This window comes from Anomaloglossus baeobatrachus, chromosome 4, assembly GCF_048569485.1.
Source record: "Anomaloglossus baeobatrachus isolate aAnoBae1 chromosome 4, aAnoBae1.hap1, whole genome shotgun sequence".
In the NCBI taxonomy this organism is placed as follows: Eukaryota; Metazoa; Chordata; class Amphibia; order Anura; family Aromobatidae; genus Anomaloglossus; species Anomaloglossus baeobatrachus.
Genome location: NC_134356.1, coordinates 46,042,440 through 46,061,496, shown reverse-complemented (window position 1 = coordinate 46,061,496; position 19,057 = coordinate 46,042,440). Strand labels below are relative to the sequence as shown.

General features: G+C 46.6%; 1 protein-coding gene across 2 annotated transcripts in view; it reads left to right on the top strand.

Annotated features, from left to right (window-relative positions):
- ADAM19 (ADAM metallopeptidase domain 19) overlaps positions 1 to 19,057 on the top strand; it is a 117,921-nt gene that overhangs the window by 78,870 nt on the left and 19,994 nt on the right. Inside the window, exons 9-15 of one of the 2 annotated variants that reach the window (XM_075344293.1) lie at positions 2,727 to 2,893; positions 5,554 to 5,638; positions 5,785 to 5,924; positions 10,499 to 10,676; positions 14,821 to 14,907; positions 14,997 to 15,192; positions 17,544 to 17,652. In XM_075344293.1, coding sequence (XP_075200408.1) covers positions 2,727 to 2,893; positions 5,554 to 5,638; positions 5,785 to 5,924; positions 10,499 to 10,676; positions 14,821 to 14,907; positions 14,997 to 15,192; positions 17,544 to 17,652 — 962 coding nt within the window. Of the gene's footprint in view, positions 1 to 2,726; positions 2,894 to 5,553; positions 5,639 to 5,784; positions 5,925 to 10,498; positions 10,677 to 14,817; positions 14,908 to 14,996; positions 15,193 to 17,543; positions 17,653 to 19,057 lie in introns of both variants that reach the window. The other variant, XM_075344292.1, reaches the window with a different exon arrangement.

The following is a 19,057-nucleotide window of genomic DNA, read 5'->3' as shown; positions in this document are numbered from 1 at the left end:
TTTTCTGGCGTCGAGCTCCTGGAGGACTCGTGGGCAACCTCCTCATTACTGTCCACAGCACCGTCCTCCCTCTCTTCGGCTCCTGCTTTAGCATTGGCCAGTTGCCTAGCTCTGCTCCTGGTGCCATCAGCCATTCTTGCAGACTTTTGGTCACTGACACAGAACTGACACCTGATGCCTCCACACACCTTACAGTATCTGCACTCTGACACTCTAGTGTTGAGCTAGTCTGAAGACCCCAGCAGCCACAGCTGCTGCAGGCAGTCTTTAGTGTCTGGGAGTATGGGTCTCACACTCACACACACTATTATCTCGATCCCACCGCTATGCCACCAATATGTCACAAACCACCGGGGGGGTCACTCAGAAATCCCCCGCGCTGGCTACCAGTACGTCACAATCGGGGGGTAACAAGTGGGGGTCACCCCTCCTTTATACCTCCCGACCGACAGACAGAGCACGTGACGCGCTCTCTAGCGCCCCTCTTATAGTCAGGCCAATTATGGAATTGCCCGACAATAAGCAAGGAGGCCGCTATACTACTTATGCCGATTATTGAAGGGTCCCCGGTGAGAGTAGGGTATATATTCCCCCGACCTCCGCGGGCGGAATATATAAAACCTCCCTGAATCTCACTGGCCTCCCCACAATAATCCTTGGCACAACTCGCTGCCACCAACCGCTTCACGGTAACTATTAGCCGAACACACAGACGTGGGATTCAAGATCGAGATAACAGAACAGCCCAAGATTAATTATATAATTTAATCAGCCTAAAGCACACTAGAAACTACAATATATACAATAGGGAATCTACAGAATATACATATGTCAGAGTACAGTTACAGATAAAGCATGGTTTACAAACAGGTATGCAATTCAATCAGTTACCTTGTGCGTCTGGCCACAGGGGGGCGCTGTAGACCAGGTTTCTAGGAACTCCCACAGATGTTTCCTGCACGTGACCCCCAGCGAAAGAACACTGGAAAATGGCCGAAGTAGGGTTATCAACCTGGACAAATCCAGGTCCCCTCCTACCTTCGTGACCTCAGAGGGAGCACTGCTCCACCCCTGGCTGGAGTTATGGACAAAATCCACAACATGGAATATGGCCATAACTTGGCCTGGGAGCGTCGTAGGCGGACGCCAATGCTCTCATTGTGACAGTTATGAATTTAGCTACAGAATGAGAGGTTTCATGACTTGTCTACTAGTTCCACATTGGCTGATATCACGCCTGGGGTATTTCCCAAGCTCCCGCTCCCATAAAAAAGGTGTGCCAGCATCGTCCGCATGCGAAAACACCATTTTTATGGTTGCCGTATTTATCGGAAATATGGCTTGCGAGATATGAACCATTTTTTACTGGAGTCGTTCTGTCTGGCTAGTTCCAGAGCCTTATAATGAGATACAACTCTTGTTACAGGGTGACGGCAGGGAGTCATCCTGTGTCCTTTGTTCCCACATCACCTAATTTCCATATCACAGGAGATGGCCATGGGATGGGTTGCTAAACAAGTTGTGTGAAGGAAAGGGGGGGTGACACCAGGAGAGGGCTTCCTGACATAACTTGAATATCATGATTTATCGTCATATCTCCGGATTTACCTCACAGAGCCCCCTATAAAGTAGTAATGCCCTCAGAGCCCCCTATAAAGTAGTAATGCCAGGAGACCCCTATAAAGTAGTAATGCCCTCAGAGCCCCCTATAAAGTAGTAATGCCCTCAGAGCCCCCTATAAAGTAGTAATGCCCTCAGAGCCTCCCTTATAAAGTAGTAATGCCCAGTAGCCCAATTATAAAATAGTAATGCCCGAGGGCCCCCTTATAAAATAGTAATGTCTGGGTGCCCTCTTATAAAGTTTGTAATACCCTGTGTGCCGCTCCCTCAATGACAGCCTTAAAAGTAATAATGCCCCCCAATAGTAAGTAATTATGCCTCAAGTGCTCGTTTTCAAGTGATATTGTCTTGCGTGCCCCTTCTGAGGTAACGTCGGTGCCTGGTGAGCAGTATCAATACCCTTGAGAGAAACACTAAATTTACACTGACTACCCCTAAGTCCCTGACAAGTCCACCAATCGAGTCCTCTTCTTTAAAATTAAGAAGAATAAAAGACCAGGACCAAACATTGAAATATTCCGCTCGAAATCTAGCGCGTCCGAGCAAAAATTCTAAAACTGGACACGGTTTAGAATGATCAAAATGTATAAACCCATTGACACGGTGAACTACACACCGACACCGCTCAAAAGGGGGGCAACCCTGGTGCACCATGATGTCGGGCCCTTGGATGGTGGATGTGGAGGGTGTTACTTCAGGGCTGTGGACAGGACATAGGGACCCGTTGGTGGCTCAGGCCTCACTACCATCGAGTGTACCTCTGGGTTGAGGGTTGGCTCATGGTGCTACCTAGTCTGAGGGCCAACTTAGGGGTCCCTATCCAGTCACATCCTAGTCACTAGCGTGACATGGGGTCCGTGAGATACAGCTTTGGGACAACCCCTTTAAATAGTCTATAAACCTTCATTTTATTTTTACTACTGATATTTATGGTGTTCTGTCTGAACATTAGATTTGGCTAATCAGACTGCAGTACATCCAGGGGGACACATGGAGAGGACTGTCCAAAATTATTAGCGGGGTCCGCCCTTTGGCCCGGATTATTGGTTTTGGCTCGGGGCAGGAATCCCTTCACCGTCCTCATCATCCTTACATTGTGCGTCCAGTTTTACAGGGCTCTGAAGATTCGGATCGCCCTGGTTGGACTGGAGGTCTGGACAACCGGAGATAAGTGCAACGTGTCGGAAAACCCATACGTCACCTTACGTGCCTTCCTGTCTTGGAGAAGAAAGATCCTATTACAGACTCCGCATGATAATGCACAGCTCATAACGTAAGGAGTCACCGCCATATACATGTATACAGCATGGCTAGTGTATCTGCAACACATGGGTGGGGGGTGGAAGATGTGTCCCTCTACATTATGGTGGGCTATAACTTACATTAAAGGATTTGTCTAGGATTTCGGTATTGATGACCTATCATATGAGTATCAATAGGTGGGGTGCGGCACCCACAGAGCCATCACACCGCCACACTGTGCTGGCCATACTTTGCTTCTGTAGCTCTAGAAGAGCTCATCTGATACTTGCGCTCTATCCTTTAAAGGGGTTTTCTACATGTAATGTTACACCTGTCGAAAGTGACATACAGAGTTGGTCACCCCCCTCCTTGGGTGCTCCGGAAGAGCCGCTGAGCTCAGTGATTGGCTGCAGCAGTTATGTGCGCTGTAGTTATGATGTCACTGCTGCAGCCAGTTCCTAGACTTTTGGACCCCCAGCAATCATTGAAGGAGTATTCTTAAGATTGGAAGTTATCCCCTATCCAACACTGCTGAGGGTCTAACACCCGGGACCCTCACTTATCCAGAGACACGATGCTCTGAAGAGAGTGAATGGAGCGGTGGTTGATCATGTGTACTGCTAATCACAGCACGTGTCTGTCTCCGCTCGTCCCATTAACCACGAATGAAGGAGCAATCTGCTTCATTTATCACAAGGAGGTTTTCACATACATTGTCTGTCATGGCGGCATCAGGACCTATGGATACTGCAAATTCTGGCACTCTGCCCGCTAACTTCTCTGATGTCTGTGATCAGGACAGGCAAACTTAGGTGTTGACTATAAGAGTTATAGTTCATAGACATGCTAGCAAGGGTTAGTCTATGCTGTGCTGCTTGTTAGTCTCCTTTGATCACATGCTGTGGGGGAGCCAGTCACATTCGCTCCTCTCTTATATATGCTGGCTGGACACTTCCTTTAATGCCAGCTATAGCTTCTCTATAGTGGTCTGGTGAGGTGTGATCCAGACTAACTGTTGGTTGTAGTACTTTGTTACTGTGAGCAGTTATGATGTTACCCCTTGTTTTCCTTTTGTTGCTGCCTTCCTTCTCTTACTTTCCTCCTTTTATTTCTTACTGATTGCTTCTGTGAGTTTGCAGAGTGTTTGGGGCACTTTGCACATTGTGACATCGCTACCGTTATATCGTCGGGGTCACGTCGTTAGTGATGCACATCCGGCGCCGGTAACGACATCGCAACGTGTAAATCTTAGACGCGCTGATAAACGATCGCAAAAGCGTCGAAAATCGTTGATCTGTGTAGCGTCGGTCATTTTCATAATGTCTGGTCGACCGCAGGTACGATGTTGTTTGTCGCTCCTGCGGCAGCAGACATTGCTGTGTGTAAACCCGCAGGAGCAACAAACATCTCCTTACCTGCGTCCCGCCGCCAATGCGGAAGGAAGGAGGTGGGCGGGATGTTACATCCCGCTCATCTCCGCCCCTCCGCTTCTATTGGCCGGCCGATTAGTGACGTCGCTGTGACGCCAAACGCACCTCCCCCTTGATAGAGAGATTGTTCGGCGGTCACAGTGACGTCGCTGACTAGGTATGTGCGTGTGACGCTGCCGTAGCGATAATGTTCGCTATGGCAGCTTGCACTACATATCGCATGTGCAACGGGGCCGGGGTTATCGCGCTCGGTATCGCTAGCATCGGCTAGCGATGTCGCAGCGTGCAAAGTACCCCTTACTGTTGGTTGTAGTACTTTGTTACTGTGAGCTGTTATGATGTTACCTCTTGTTTTCCTTTTGTTGCTGCCTTCCTTCTCTTACTTTCCTCCTTAGTTTCTTACTGATTGTTCCTGTGAGTTTGCAGAGTGTTTGAGTTTTGCTTGGCTGTCCTAATCTGTGTTGCCATCACACTCCTACCCCTTCCTTCCCTGGTGGTGGTGGTGGTGGGAGGTGGGAACAGTTTAGTTCTGGTCAGGAAAATACTAAGGCACGGGATTCCGGCATCTCAACCATCAGGGGTAATCTGGAGGTTAGGAATAGCCCAGGGTGCCCTAGTGTGAGGTACAGTTTAGGAGCCCCTCTCCTTCACTATCCTACAAAGAGGGAGAGGGATTCCCTGGTGTTCAGGGGTTGTGGGTGTCTCAGTAGTCGGACCCCCAGCAATCAGGAAGTTCTCCAACAGCTAGGGGATAACTTCCAAACTTAAGAATATTCCAAAAAATGTGAATATGGCATGAATTTGCTCCTTTTTTTTTATTTTATTTTTTTAAACAATTGTGGAGCATTCCTAAATTCTGTGTACATCGCTACGGCATAGATAGAAGCTATAGAAAGTACAGAGGATAAATGACACAATGAAGCACCATTGTGCCAGCAGTACATTCTACATTCTCTACATTCCGGGATTGCTTCAGTCTCAAGGAAATCACCAAACTTCCCTCCAGTTACATAATACCCTTGGCATCCTTGTCTAAGTGCCGTAACCCCCGTCCCCCCCCCCAGCATGGTACAACACAATGCCAAGAAATTCAGTACTGGAGCACTTTAGATGACGGCCCCAAGAAGTGTCTTAGGAAGGGATTTGTTTGAGAACTTTGAGAGTCTTCCATTCATCAGACCCCAGATAGTTCTTGGTTCCGTCCGGCGGTCGGTGCTGAAGTTGACCTTGTCTGTAACGTTCTCCCATCTGTCTCCTCTAGGGGGCGCACTTTCCATGGTACGACAATTGGACTGGCTCCATTGCAGGCAATGTGCTCTTCTTATCAGTCTGGAGGAGTGAATATGGTAAGTATAGTCTACAGATCCGGCTCGCAACGTAACAGTGCCCCGTCAATGGGAAAGCGATTGTATGCCCAGCCTTGCGTTCTGTGTGTGGCTCATCTCTGCGCACTTTCCATTCCCTGGCTTATCTCCTGCTTCCATTATTGCAGGATCATTCGGACAATGCAATAGGAGTTGCAGCCACCATGGCCCACGAAATGGGACACAATTTCGGAATGAGCCACGACGCTGCCGGTTGTTGCACAGCAAAACCAGAAGACGGCGGTTGCATCATGGCCGCCGCTACAGGGTGAGCAAATGGTCTAATACGGCTGGGTTTACACATAGACCTCGGCCACGATACCTGTCGTTTAGCCAAAGTTCGCAACGTTTTGCTGTTATATGGAAGCACAATACAAGTGATAGGGGTCACATTACAAGTTGGAATTTTTGTGACTCGCTTGTCAATCGCCGTACCCCTGGAGTCACAATACAACCCCTATCACTTTTGATGGGCTGCGGTGTAACAACGTCACGTATCGAATTTAGGCCAAAGCCGCCATGTAGCCCCATCCTAAACCCTAAGAAGCAAAAGCCCCGATTTCATAATTTTAATTGACGCTTTGTCATTTTTCTTTTGTCTTGTGACATTCGTACTTGTTTTTTTGCACCAAATTCTGAAACAATGGCGCACATCTTTCATGAATTTTACTCACAATCCTGAATTTTCATTATATAAAGGGGGCTTTACACGCTACGATATCGTTAATGTTTTATCGTCGGGGTCACATTGTTAGTGACGCACATCCGGCGTCATTAATAATATCGCAGCGTGTGATACTTACCTGCGACCTTAAGCGACCTCAAAAATGGTGAAAATCGTTCACCATGGAGAGGTCGTCCCAAAGTCAAAAATCGGTAAGGGTTGTTTAGCGTTGTGGTTCATCGCTCATGCGGCAGCACACATCGCTGTGTGTGACACCACAGGAGCGAGATACGTCTCCTTACCTGCCGCCAGCCCCAATGCGGGAGGAAGGAGGTGGGTGGGATGTTTACATCACGCTCAGCTCCGCCCCTCCGCTTTCATTGGCCGGCCGCTTAGTGACGTTGCGGTGACGTCGCTGTGATGACAAACGTCCCTCCCCCTTGAAGGAGGGATTGTTCGGCAGTCACAGCGACGCCGCCGACCAGGTAAGTATGTGTGACGCTGCGTAGCGATAATGTTCGCTACGGCAGCGATCACAAACAACCGCATGCGCGACGGGGGCAGGTACTTACACGGTCGCTATCGCTAGAAATTGCTAGCGATATCGCTACCGTGTAAAGCCCCCTTTACTGTTTTTTGCATCTATTTAGCACATATTCTGCTAAGATATTGCATATTTGCTGGGCATATAAAAACAAAAATCACTCCAGTGGGGACGGGAGAACATTTGCCTAAAAATTTAGCAACTTTCTAAAAAGTCGCAACTGATAGTTTAGATGAAAACGTCTAGAAACTCTACACCCCGAGAGTACCAAATGGAGAATATCCAATGGTAATAATGTTAAAGGGGTTGTCCACTACTTTGACATTGATGGCCTATCCTAACGCAGGCTTTACACGTTGCGACATCGGTAACGATATATCGTCGGGGTCACATCGTTAGTGACGCACATCCAGCGCCGGTAGCGACATCGCAGCGTGTAAACCTTAGGAGCGACGATCACCAATCGCAAAAACGTCAAAAATCGTTGATCGGTGACACGTCGCTCCTTTCCATAATATCGTTACTGCTGCCGGAACGATGTTTATCATTCCTGCAGCACCACACATCGCTGTGTGTGACACCGCAGGAATGACAAACCTCTCCTTACCTGCGTCCACCGGCAATGAGGAAGGAAGGAGGTGGGCGGCATGTTACGTCCCGCTCATCTCCGCCCCTCGGCTTCTATTGGCCGGCCGCTTAGTGACGTCGCGGTGACATCGCTGTGAGGCCTAACGCACCTCTCCCTTGAAGGAGGGATTCTTTGGCAGTCACAGCGATGTCACCGACTAGGTATGTGCGTGTGAAGCTGCCGTAGCGATAATGTTTGCTACGGCAGCTCGCACTACATATCGCATATGCGACAGGGGCGGGGGCTATCGCGCTCGGCATCGCTAGCATCGGCTAGCGATGTCGTAGCGTGCAAAGTACCCCTTAGCATATGTCGTCAGTGTCTGATCGGTTGAGGTCTGACACCTTGCACCCCCACGATCAGCTGTCCGCAGTCCCGGCGGCGGCAGCAGGCGGCCAGAAATGGTCAGTTCCGGAGCTGCTCCTTCTTGTGATAGCGGCCACAGCCAGGTACTGCACATCTGCCTCCTACTGATTAGAATACAAGGCGGATATGCAAGTACCCGGCCACAGCCACTATCAGAAGACGGAGCAGCTCCGGAACTGAGCATTTCCAGCTGCCTGCTGCCACCGCCGAGACTGGAATCAGATGATCGGTGGGGGTGCGGAGTGTCGGACCCGGGTTGATCAGACAGTGATGACCTAGCCTAAGGAACGACCATCAGTGTCAAAGTAGTGGACAACTCCTTTAAGACTTTTTGGGGTACGGTCTATATAGATTTAGACTTGGGTACTGCACGAAAGGGGATATTAGGCTATCCAACTGTATCCCGAATTGCCTTAAGGCCCCGTTACACGCAACAACATCATCACTAACGAGATGTTGTTGGGGTCACGGAATTCGTGACGCACATCCACCTCGTTAGCGACGTCGTTGCGTGTGACACCTACGAACGACCGCTAACGATGCAAAATACTCACCAAACCGTTGATCGTTGACACGTCGTCCATTTCCCAAATGTCGTTGCTGCTTTTAGACGCAGGTTGTTTGTCGTTCCTGAGACAGCACACATCGCTATGTGTGACACCCCAGGAACGACGAACAACACTGTACCTGCGTCCTCCGACAACGAGGTGGGCGTGTCTGTCATGCGGCTGCTCTCCGCCCCTCAGCTTCTATTGGACGCCTGCCATGTGACATCGCTGTGACGCCGCATGAACCGCCCCCCTTAAAGAGGCGGTTCGCCGGCCACAGCGAAATCGCTAGGAAGGTAAGTCCGTGTGACGGGTACTCGCGATATTGTGCGCCACGGGCAACGATTTGCCCATGACGCACAAACGACGGGGGCGGGTGCGATCGCTAGCGATATCGTAGCGTGTAAAGCGCCCTTTACTCCCTACTATGAATTGGTCCAGCTCGAATTTAGCATTTGGGTGAGATCTAATCCTTCTTTTGTTTGAACTTTGGATAATTTATTATTGTATTCATGTATTTTTGAGCTCTCTTTTTATCCTTGGGTCATATCCAATGAGAATATTAAAACCTAACTTTTAATGATACATCTGGCATTCTTATGCTGGCTTATCTTATTCCGGAGAGTTTGTATGTTGACACCATTTTTGGAGAGGCTCATGGCTTTGTAGCTAATCCCCTACACCCTGACCACAATGATGAACATAGAATGAAAAACAAACACAGGAGAACACTTCCCATACATAAAAAAGACTTTAAATAAAGGCGCAAATGAAAAACAGGCAAAAAATGATAACTAGACAAAACAAATCTGACGGAGTAATAAATCGAGCCCTAAGTATGTCAACAATAAGCTAATTTACGTAAAGGAAATTGGTCATCTAAGAGGAGCATGATGTAGGCAAAGAGACCCTGAATCCAACGATGTATCACTTAGTGTACAGTGTGCAGTAGTTCTGACACAATCAGAATTTTTAGATTTAGAATGGTCCCACCCATATTAGGCTCTCTATATACAATGTCTATAGACAGTGAGCTGCTCATCGCAGCAGGGGCCATGCCAGACTGTCTGACTTAAGCCTGCTTTACACGGTACGATCTATTGTGCAATTTCACGATCGATTGTCCCCCCCGTTGTTTGTGCGTCACGGGCAATTAGTTGCCCGTGGCGCACAAAGTCGTTAACCCCCATCACACACACTTACTTGCTGTGTGACGTCGCCGTGGGCGGCGAACATCCTCTTCCTGAAGGGGGAGAGACATTTGGCATCACAGCGACGTCAAACAGCGGCCGGCCAATAGAAGCGGAGGGGCGGAGATGAGTGGGACGTAAACATCCCGCCCACCTCCTTCCTTCCGCATAGCCGGCGGGTGCCGCGGGACGGAGGTAAGCTGCTGTTCATCGTTCCCGGGGTGTCACACGGAGCGGCGTGTGCTACCCTGGGAACGATGCGCAACGGGCGCCATTTTAATTAAACGAGATTATGAAACCGAGCGACGAGTACACGACTCACGATTTGTGAGCGATACTGCGTCGCTCAGAGGTGTCACACAGCCCGGATGTGCGTCACAAAAACCGTGACCCCGACGATCTATCGCACAATAGATCATCTCATGTAAAGCCCCCTTTAGTCTTGCAATGATAATGTTCTGAAGCTAAAACAAACATTGCATGTAAACAACTGCACACAGTGGGATAAGAGATCCATTATTGAAATCTGTGTGTTAACCCCTACAGCATGATGTCTTCAGATTACATAGCAAAAACCTGTGGACAGATTCCCTATAATTTATACCTACGGATGGAAGCAAAATCCCCAATTTATACATGGTTTACATTTCCATATAGAATGATGTGGACTTCCCCCCCACATTTCTAGCCGCATGAGAACATTGAATAAAGAATGTAATCTGGAAAATATTGCCCCCTGCAGCTGCATATAGGAGTTGCCTCAATATGAATGCTCCCATGCCTTATGGATAGTGCACCCCGGGCAGGTGCCCTCACATTGGTTTGCCCCCTGGGGCAATAGATGTCAGTGGTGATAGGTATGAAAATGGAGGAAACTAAACAATTTTCTTTGCTGTTGTCAGTCATCCTTTCCCCAAAGTATTCAATGCCTGCAATAGACGGGAAATGGAACGCTTCTTACGCTCCGGAGGAGGAATGTGCCTGAGCAACACCCCGGACACTAAGACTCTGTATGGAGGAGCTCGCTGCGGAAATGGCTTCTTGGAGGAAGGAGAAGAGTGTGACTGTGGGGACCTCGAGGTAAGAAGTAAGATCGGCAATGGCTTCTTGCACTGTTGCAACCAGTTTTGAATTATACTAAATATCTACTATTTTTTTGCACAGCTCCTGCGCAGGACTATGTGCAATAAAGGGGTTGTACACAGGTGCGCCGTAATCGGCTGTCGCCCTCTGCCCTGTAAATTTTGCTCAAACCGTGCTCCATTCAGACAGGAGACTTGGGACCCCCGTTCTTATGATCAAAGGGTTCCCAGCAGTCTTGATTCCCAGCGATTGGTAACTTTTTATCAATCCTGTGGACAGGATAGGTGATAAGTTGTGATCTTGGAGCACTTGGTACTGCAGGAGCTTCATTTTTGGCCAAATTCGCATCGGACCGAATGGAAAAAGTGCCCTGATTGAATCGAAGAGACGTTTCATATACTTGACCATCTTTCCAGACCGCAAAGCATAATGAACAAAGGAGGAGAAGGGGTTAAAAAAAAAAATAGTACTATTAAAAAGAATAAAATAGATATACAACATGTATGTATGTATGCATATGCATATGTGTGTATGTATGTATGTATGTATGTATGTATATATGTATGTATATACAGTGCCTACAAGTAGTCTTCAACCCCCTGCAGATTTAGCAGGTTTGATAAGATGCAAATAAGTTAGAGCCTGCAAACTTCAAACAAGAGCAGGATTTATTAACAGATGCATAAATCTTACAAACCAACAAGTTATGTTGCTCAGTTAAATTTTAATAAATTTTCAACATAAAAGTGTGGGTCAATTATTATTCAACCCCTAGGTTTAATATTTTTTGGAATAACCCTTGTTTGCAATTACAGCTAATAATCGTCTTTTATAAGACCTGATCAGGCCGGCACAGGTCTCTGGAGTTATCTTGGCCCACTCCTCCATGCAGATCTTCTCCAAGTTATCTAGGTTCTTTGGGTGTCTCATTTGGACTTTAATCTTGAGCTCCTTCCACAAGTTTTCAATTGGGTTAAGGTCAGGAGACTGACTGGGCCACTGCAACACCTTGATTTTTTCCCTCTTGAACCAGGCCTTGGTTTTCTTGGCTGTGTTGGCTTGTTGGAAGATGAAATGACGAACCATCTTAAGATCCTTGATGGAGGAGCGGAGGTTCTTGGCCAAAATCTCCATGTAGGCTGTGCTATCCATCTTCCCATGGATGCGGACCAGATGGCCAGGCCCCTTGGCTGAGAAACAGCCCCACAGCATGATGCTGCCACCACCATGCTTGACTGTAGGGATGGTATTCTTGGGGTCGTATGCAGTGCCATCCAGTCTCCAAATGTCACGTGTGTGGTTGGCACCAAAGATCTCGATCTTGGTCTCATCAGACCAGAGAACCTTGAACCAGTCTGTCTCAGAGTCCTCCAAGTGATCATGAGCAAACTGTAGACGAGCCTTGACATGACGCTTTGAAAGTAAAGGTACCTTACGGGCTCATCTGGAATGGAGACCATTGCGGTGGAGTACGTTACTTATGGTATTGACTGAAACCAATGTCCCCACTGCCATGAGATCTTCCCGGAGCTCCTTCCTTGTTGTCCTTGGGTTAGCCTTGACTCTTCGGACAAGCCTGGCCTCGGCACGGGTGGAAACTTTCAAAGGCTGTCCAGACTGTGGAAGGCTAACAGTAGTTCCATAAGCCTTCCACTTCCGGATGATGCTCCCAACAGTGGAGACAGGTAGGCCCAGCTCCTTGGAAAGGGTTTTGTACCCCTTGCCAGCCTTGTGACCCTCCACGATCTTGTCTCTGATGGCCTTGGAATGATCCTTTGTCTTTCCCATGTTGACCATGTATGAGTGCTGTTTACAAGTTTGGGGAGGGTCTTAATTAGTCAGAAAAGGCTGGAAAAAGAGATAATTAATCCAAACATGTGAAGCTCATTGTTCTTTGTGCCTGAAATATTTCTTAATACTTTAGGGGAACCAAACAGAATTCTGGTGGATTGAGGGGTTGAATAATAAATGACCCTCTGAATAAACTTTTCACAATTTAAAAAAAAAAAAAGAAATAACATTCTTTTTTGCTGCATTTCACACTTCCAGGCTGATCTACAGTCCAAATGTCACAATGCCAAGTTAATTCCGAATGTGTAAACTTGCTAAATCTGCAGGGGGTTCAATACTACTGGTAGGCACTGTATATGTGTGATATATATATATATATATATATAGAGATAGAGATAGAGATAGAGATAGAGATAGAGATAGAGATAGATAGAGATATATAGAATACATACATACATACATACATACATACATACATACATACATACATACATACATACATACCAGTCCTCGCCTGGCCCCTTATGGCACCACAGCTCTGCCAGCCTCCTCACCCATGTTCATGAATGACGTTCACCGTTCCCACATGACCACGTAGGCCTCAGCTGCGGTAAACCTGAAGACAGGCGTGGAGGACTAGTGAGCTACGGCGGCATACAGAGCCAAATAAGTATGTGTTTTTATTGTTTTTACCTCTTGCCAGCGTTCAAAATAATCCATCAAACAGGTAGCCAACTTTCTGCCATTTTGACAGATTATTCCAAGTCGAATCTCAAAAAGTTTGGATCCGGCAGAATCCAACATTTTCAGTAAATCCATAACATAATTTTGTTTCATTAGATATCGAATCACTCATATCTAAGTGCGGCTGCTCCTTGGAAAATGAAGGGAAGATGGAAAAAGAGTAGGGGCATATTTACATGGGCCTTGAAACCACCATGTATCAACTACATGCAAGCGGTCGTTTAGTGTTCAGTTTAGCGTGTATTCTCACTGAGTTTTACGATTAGTTTTTGGAGCGGAAACTAAGTTTTTGAGAAGGATTTGGAAAGGTTTTGCTCAGTTTCTGCTCCAAAGTCTCTGAATATATACTTAGACTAATCAAGAATTGATCATTAATCGGATCATCCTATGTACTGTAATGAATCCACTCTGGTAGGCAATGGACAAAGTAAAGAGGCACACACAGTCCAAAACTCAGAGTTTTATTAAGTGGTAGACCGAAAACACTCTTCATGTTATACTCGTCAGGCGAGCAAAGGGTTAGTGGATCCAATTGGCCAAAGGTACCGATCACTGGTCTGGAGGAGCGAACTGGATCGGCCTCCGAGTCTTCAGTAAGGCCACCGGAGGTTGCGATAAGCACATATGCTGGTAGGTAGCCAATAGAGGGCAGCCTCAGGGGATCAACAGTACCTTGGCAGCTAGCGCCACTGATACAAACAGTCTCTAGTAGTAGAAGCAGCAGCAGCCGGTGTCATGGATTAAGCTGGGATGGATGGATCCAGTAGCAGCAGCTGATGTGGATACTTGTAGCAGTGGATATTGTAGTAGGTGGCCAGTGGGAATACTTGTAGCAGCGGCAGTAGTGGAAGTGGCTGACGTGGATAGCAGCACAATGGCCCTGAAAACTAGCAGTTTATAGAACTTGTTGCCAAAGCGCCTCCCTTAGGGGGAAGGTGCCTTAAATACCTGATGCTTTTCAGCCAAGTGGAAAGGCATTTCTGGGTCAGGCCATACTGGCCCTTTAAGAAAAGGCACATGTCTACACGTACCCTACAGGCATTCCCAGGAGGCCTGTGTGGCATCTGCAGGCCCTGGGAGACAGCAGCGTGGACCGGGGATGGAGCAAACACTGCTGGGCGGCCAGGAAAGCGAGAGAGCAGGCGTACCCATCATGGAGGGGGGCAGGACAGTGTGGGGACACTGATATGGGCATTACACTTCAGACAGGTATGCAAAGTCCAGCTTGTCAGACAGCACAGCATAGGTTCCAGATTTGCCAGTCCATTCAGGTATATTATTCCCACAAAACCTGCTTCACCTTTCCAGCCCAACCACCCACCACAGTGATAAGTTCTGGCTGCCTATTTGTTGTACTAATCCTTGTGCTGTGGAACTCAGGCGTTGCCCCAAAACCCGGACTAGCAGAGAAGGTCCAGGCCGAGGTTTGACTTTCTTCCTTGCTGCTCACCAGTACAAAAGGCACTTGCTGGGAGAAATATATCATTCCTCTACCACTAAACTCTGTACTGTTTCATAGTGCATAGAACATCATGTCAGTTGCACACGTCTTTCGGTCTACAGTGTGGACTCTCCTTATATTTTCCTCCTTGCTTCTTTGCAGCAGTGTGATAACCCGTGCTGTAATGCCACCACGTGCACGCTGCTGCCAGGGGCTGAATGTGCCCACGGGACCTGCTGTCATCAGTGCAGAGTAAGACGTCTTATATTCATGGTCTGTAACGCTAGACCTTCATGTGAACCACGTGTGGCCTAATCCCTGCGTGTCACATTCCCCATTAGCTGAGGACACCTGGCTTCCCATGTCGGAAGACATCCAGAGCCTGCGACCTTCCAGAATTCTGCACCGGACATTCTCCCGTGTGTCCTGCTAACTCCTTCCAGCTGGACGGCACTTCTTGCCAAAACGGAGACGCTTTTTGCTACAACGGGAGGTGTCTCACCCACCAGCAACAGTGTCGGCAACTCTGGGGAAATGGTGAGTAAATATCTGTGTCCAGAAATCTGTTCATTATTGTATTTCGGAATAATATTACTTTTTGTGGATTTTTTTTTTTTACCTTTTAATTGTTAATATTTTTTGTTAATTAAAACTTTATTCAAAAGGCTAAGGATATTTTTGTACAATTTTTTTTTTTTTTTTTTAATTTTATCTCAATTGCTTACTAAATACAAAGTTCTGCAATTTTCTAAACAGTCTTTGAGATTGTAGTTTGTAAGTCCAAGTGATCTGGGAAAAAAAAATAGAAATCCAACCGGGTTTTTTTTTTGCTTCTGACCTTTTTCTGCTTCCCTCTCCCTTCACTTAATGTTAGAGATAGCAGCAGGAAGGGCAATGGGGTTGTACAGATGTCTCCATAGTGTGGACAGGGGAAAAAAAGCATGTACAATCTTAGGAAGGGCAGGGAAAACAAGGTGTAGCTAAGGGAGAAAACACGTGGTGAGGAAATAAGTGCAGGATAGAAGCTGTGCAGATAAGTGAGCTAATGAAGACAGCTGAAGAGGGTGACAGAGCTCTGTCTCTTGGTCAAACTGCCTAGATGCTATGATCACTATGACTGTGGCATCTAGGGGTTAACGATGAAGCAACACTCCAGTAATGATGCCAGCACTGCTCTGTGATTGATTCTGTGTAGGGATCAGGAGAGGCGCTAGCAAATAGGCAAAACAGCTGCCAAATATTCAGGAGTTCAGAGATGACAGCACCACAAGTTATACAGTAGTGCCGCAGTAGAAAAAGGTTAATAACTCATGTGTTGTATACACTGTGTGCAGAATTATTAGGCAAATTAGTATTTTGATCACATGATACTTTTTATACATGTTGTCCTACTCCGAGCTGTATAGGCTGAGAGCCAACTACCAATTAAGTAAATCCGGTGATGTGCATCTCTGTAATGAGGAGGGGTGCGGTGTAATGACATCAACACCCTATATAAGGGGTGCTTAATTATTAGCAAACTTCCTTTCCTTTGGCAAAATGGGTCAGAAGAGAGATTTGACGGGCTCTGAAAAGTCCAATATTGTGAGATGTCTTGCAGAGGGATGCAGCAGTCTTGAAATTGCCAAACTTTTGAAGCGTGATCACCGAACAATCAAGCGTTTCATGGCAAATAGCCAACAGGGTCGCAGGAAGCGTGTTGGGCAAAAAAGGCGCAAAATAACTGCCCATGAATTGAGGAAAATCAAGCGTGAAGCTGCCAAGATGCCATTTGCCACCAGTTTGGCCATATTTCAGAGCTGCAACGTTACTGGAGTATCACAAAGCACAAGGTGTGCCATACTCAGGGACACGGCCAAGGTAAGGAAGGCTGAAAAACCACCACCTCTGACCAAGATACAGAAGATAAAACGTCAAGACTGGGCCAAGAAATATCTTAAGACTGATTTTTCAAAGGTTTTATGGACTGATGAAATGAGAGTGACTCTTGATGGGGCCAGAGGCTGGATCAGTAAAGGGCAGAGAGCTCCACTCCGACTCAGACGCCAGCAAGGTGGAGGTGGGTACTGGTATGGGCTGGTATCATCAAAGGTGAACTTGTGGGACCTTTTCGGGTTGAGGATGGAGTGAAGCTCAACTCCCAGACCTACTGCCAGTTTCTGGTAGACAACTTCTTCAAGCAGTGGTACAGGAAGAAGTCGGTATCGTTCAAGAAAAACATGATTTTCATGCAGGACAATGCTCCATCACATGCATCCAACTACTCCACAGCGTGGCTGGCCAGAAAAGGTCTAAAAGATGAAAAAATAATGACATGGCCCCCTTGTTCACCTGATCTGAACCCCATAGAGAACCTGTGGTCCCTCATAAAATGTGAGATCTACAGGGAGGGAAAACAGTATACCTCTCGGAGCAGTGTCTGGAGGCTGTGGTGGCTGCTGCACGCAATGTTGATCGTAAACAGATCAAGCAATGACAGAATCTATGGATGGTCGGCCGCTGAGTGTCATCATAAAGAAAGGTGGCTATATTGGCCACTCGTTTTTGGGGTTTTGTTTTTGCATGTCAGAAATGTTTATTTCTACATTTTGTGCAGTTATATTAGTTTACCTGGTGAAAATAAACAAGTGAGATGGGAATAGATTTGTTTTTTATTAAGTTGCCTAATAATTCTGCACAGTAATAGTTACCTGCACAAACAGATATCCTCCTAAGATAGCCAAATCTAAAAAAAAACCACTCCATATTTGAGTCTTTTGGGTGATTGAGAACATAGTTGTTGATCAATAATAAAAAAAATCCACTAAAATACAACTTGCCTAATAATTCTGCACACAGTGTATAGCCATATACCCGCGCTCGACATGTGCATTGTGTTTGTATTACAGGAGCGAGTATAGCGCCAGATGTGTGCTTTGAAAGGATCAATTCGGCTGGCGATCAGTATGGCAACTGTGGGCGAGATATGAACGGTGAATACAGGAAATGTGAAGCCAAGTGAGTGGGCAATGTGGTAATACCAATCAAATGGGACTACGTTAAATCTGTATGATTAGTGGTGTCAAAAGGAGGTTTTTACAAACATCGCTGACTGTCATGGCGGCATCAGGATCTGTTGAGAGTAGAGATTCTGGCACTCTGCCTGCTAACTTTTGTGATGTCTGTAATCAGTGCAGGCAGAATCGGGCGTGGACTCAGACTTGTAGTTCATAAGCAGGCTACCAAGGGTTAATCTATGCTGAGCTGCTTGTTAGTCTCCTTTCATCACATGCTGTGAGAAAGCCAGTCATATTTACTCCCCTACTATATATGCTGGCTGGACTCTTCCTTTAATGTCAGCTATAGCTTCTCTATACTGGTCTAGTGAGTTGTTGTGATCCAGACTAACTGGCGGTTGTAGTACTTCATTTTTGTGAGCAGTTGTGGTGTTAACCCTTGTTGTCCTTTTGTTGCTGCCTTACTACTCTTGCTTTTCTCCTTAGTTTCTGAATGTTTGGTCTTGTGAGTTTGCAGAGTGTCTGAGTTTGTTTTTTTTTCCCTCTCTGTCTTTGTGTTGCCAATACACTCCTGCCCCTTCCTTCCCTTGCAGGGGGACAGTTTAGTTCTGGTCAGGATAATAGTAAGGCATGGGACTCTGGCATCTTCACCATCAGGGGTAATCTGGAGGTTAGGGATAGCCTATGGTCTCCTAGCATGACAGACTTTATAGGAGCCTTTATGCCTGCTATCTTAGTCACATCGTGACCAGTATGTGATGAACTGTAAAGCTCTACGCATCGAGCCTTTCATCAGAGGTCAGGATGATTACCGCCATATACTCTAAACTGCGTATGCTGCTGTACAGCTGTACTGTGATATACTTTGTTCATTGGCCACAATATTAAAAAATACATATATACTTTTTTGTAGTAACTCACAGCAGAACTGGAGGTATTGAGAGGTACAGGGGACCAAAATTACACTCATTACACTAATATATATTTAGGGAAAAAAAATAAAAAAACCCTAATTTTTCTTAGAGAGGATGCATACCATATAGGTAGACTATGTTTCTTAGGCCCCCCTTCAAATTATGTTTCTGGTACATGTGGCATCTGTTTTTTTTTATACGCACATGTGAATGTGGCCTTTAGAGGGAGAGGTATCAGCCCTGGTTTTTCCTTTCCACTAAACTTTTGGGTGTCTTGAACCTACCCTGAAAAGAAGCCTTTACTCCTTAACGACTTATGTCCGTCATGAGTAGTTTCCCTGCCTTTGATGTGCCTTTGATGCAGATGAAGGCTGGGAATTCAGCCTTTATCTGCCTCTAACATTTGCAATTGCACTGGTGCTCCGCACCAAGCTGCTAAATGCTGGTGTCAATCTCTGACAGTGGCATTTAATGTGTGGCGGCAAGGGGGCA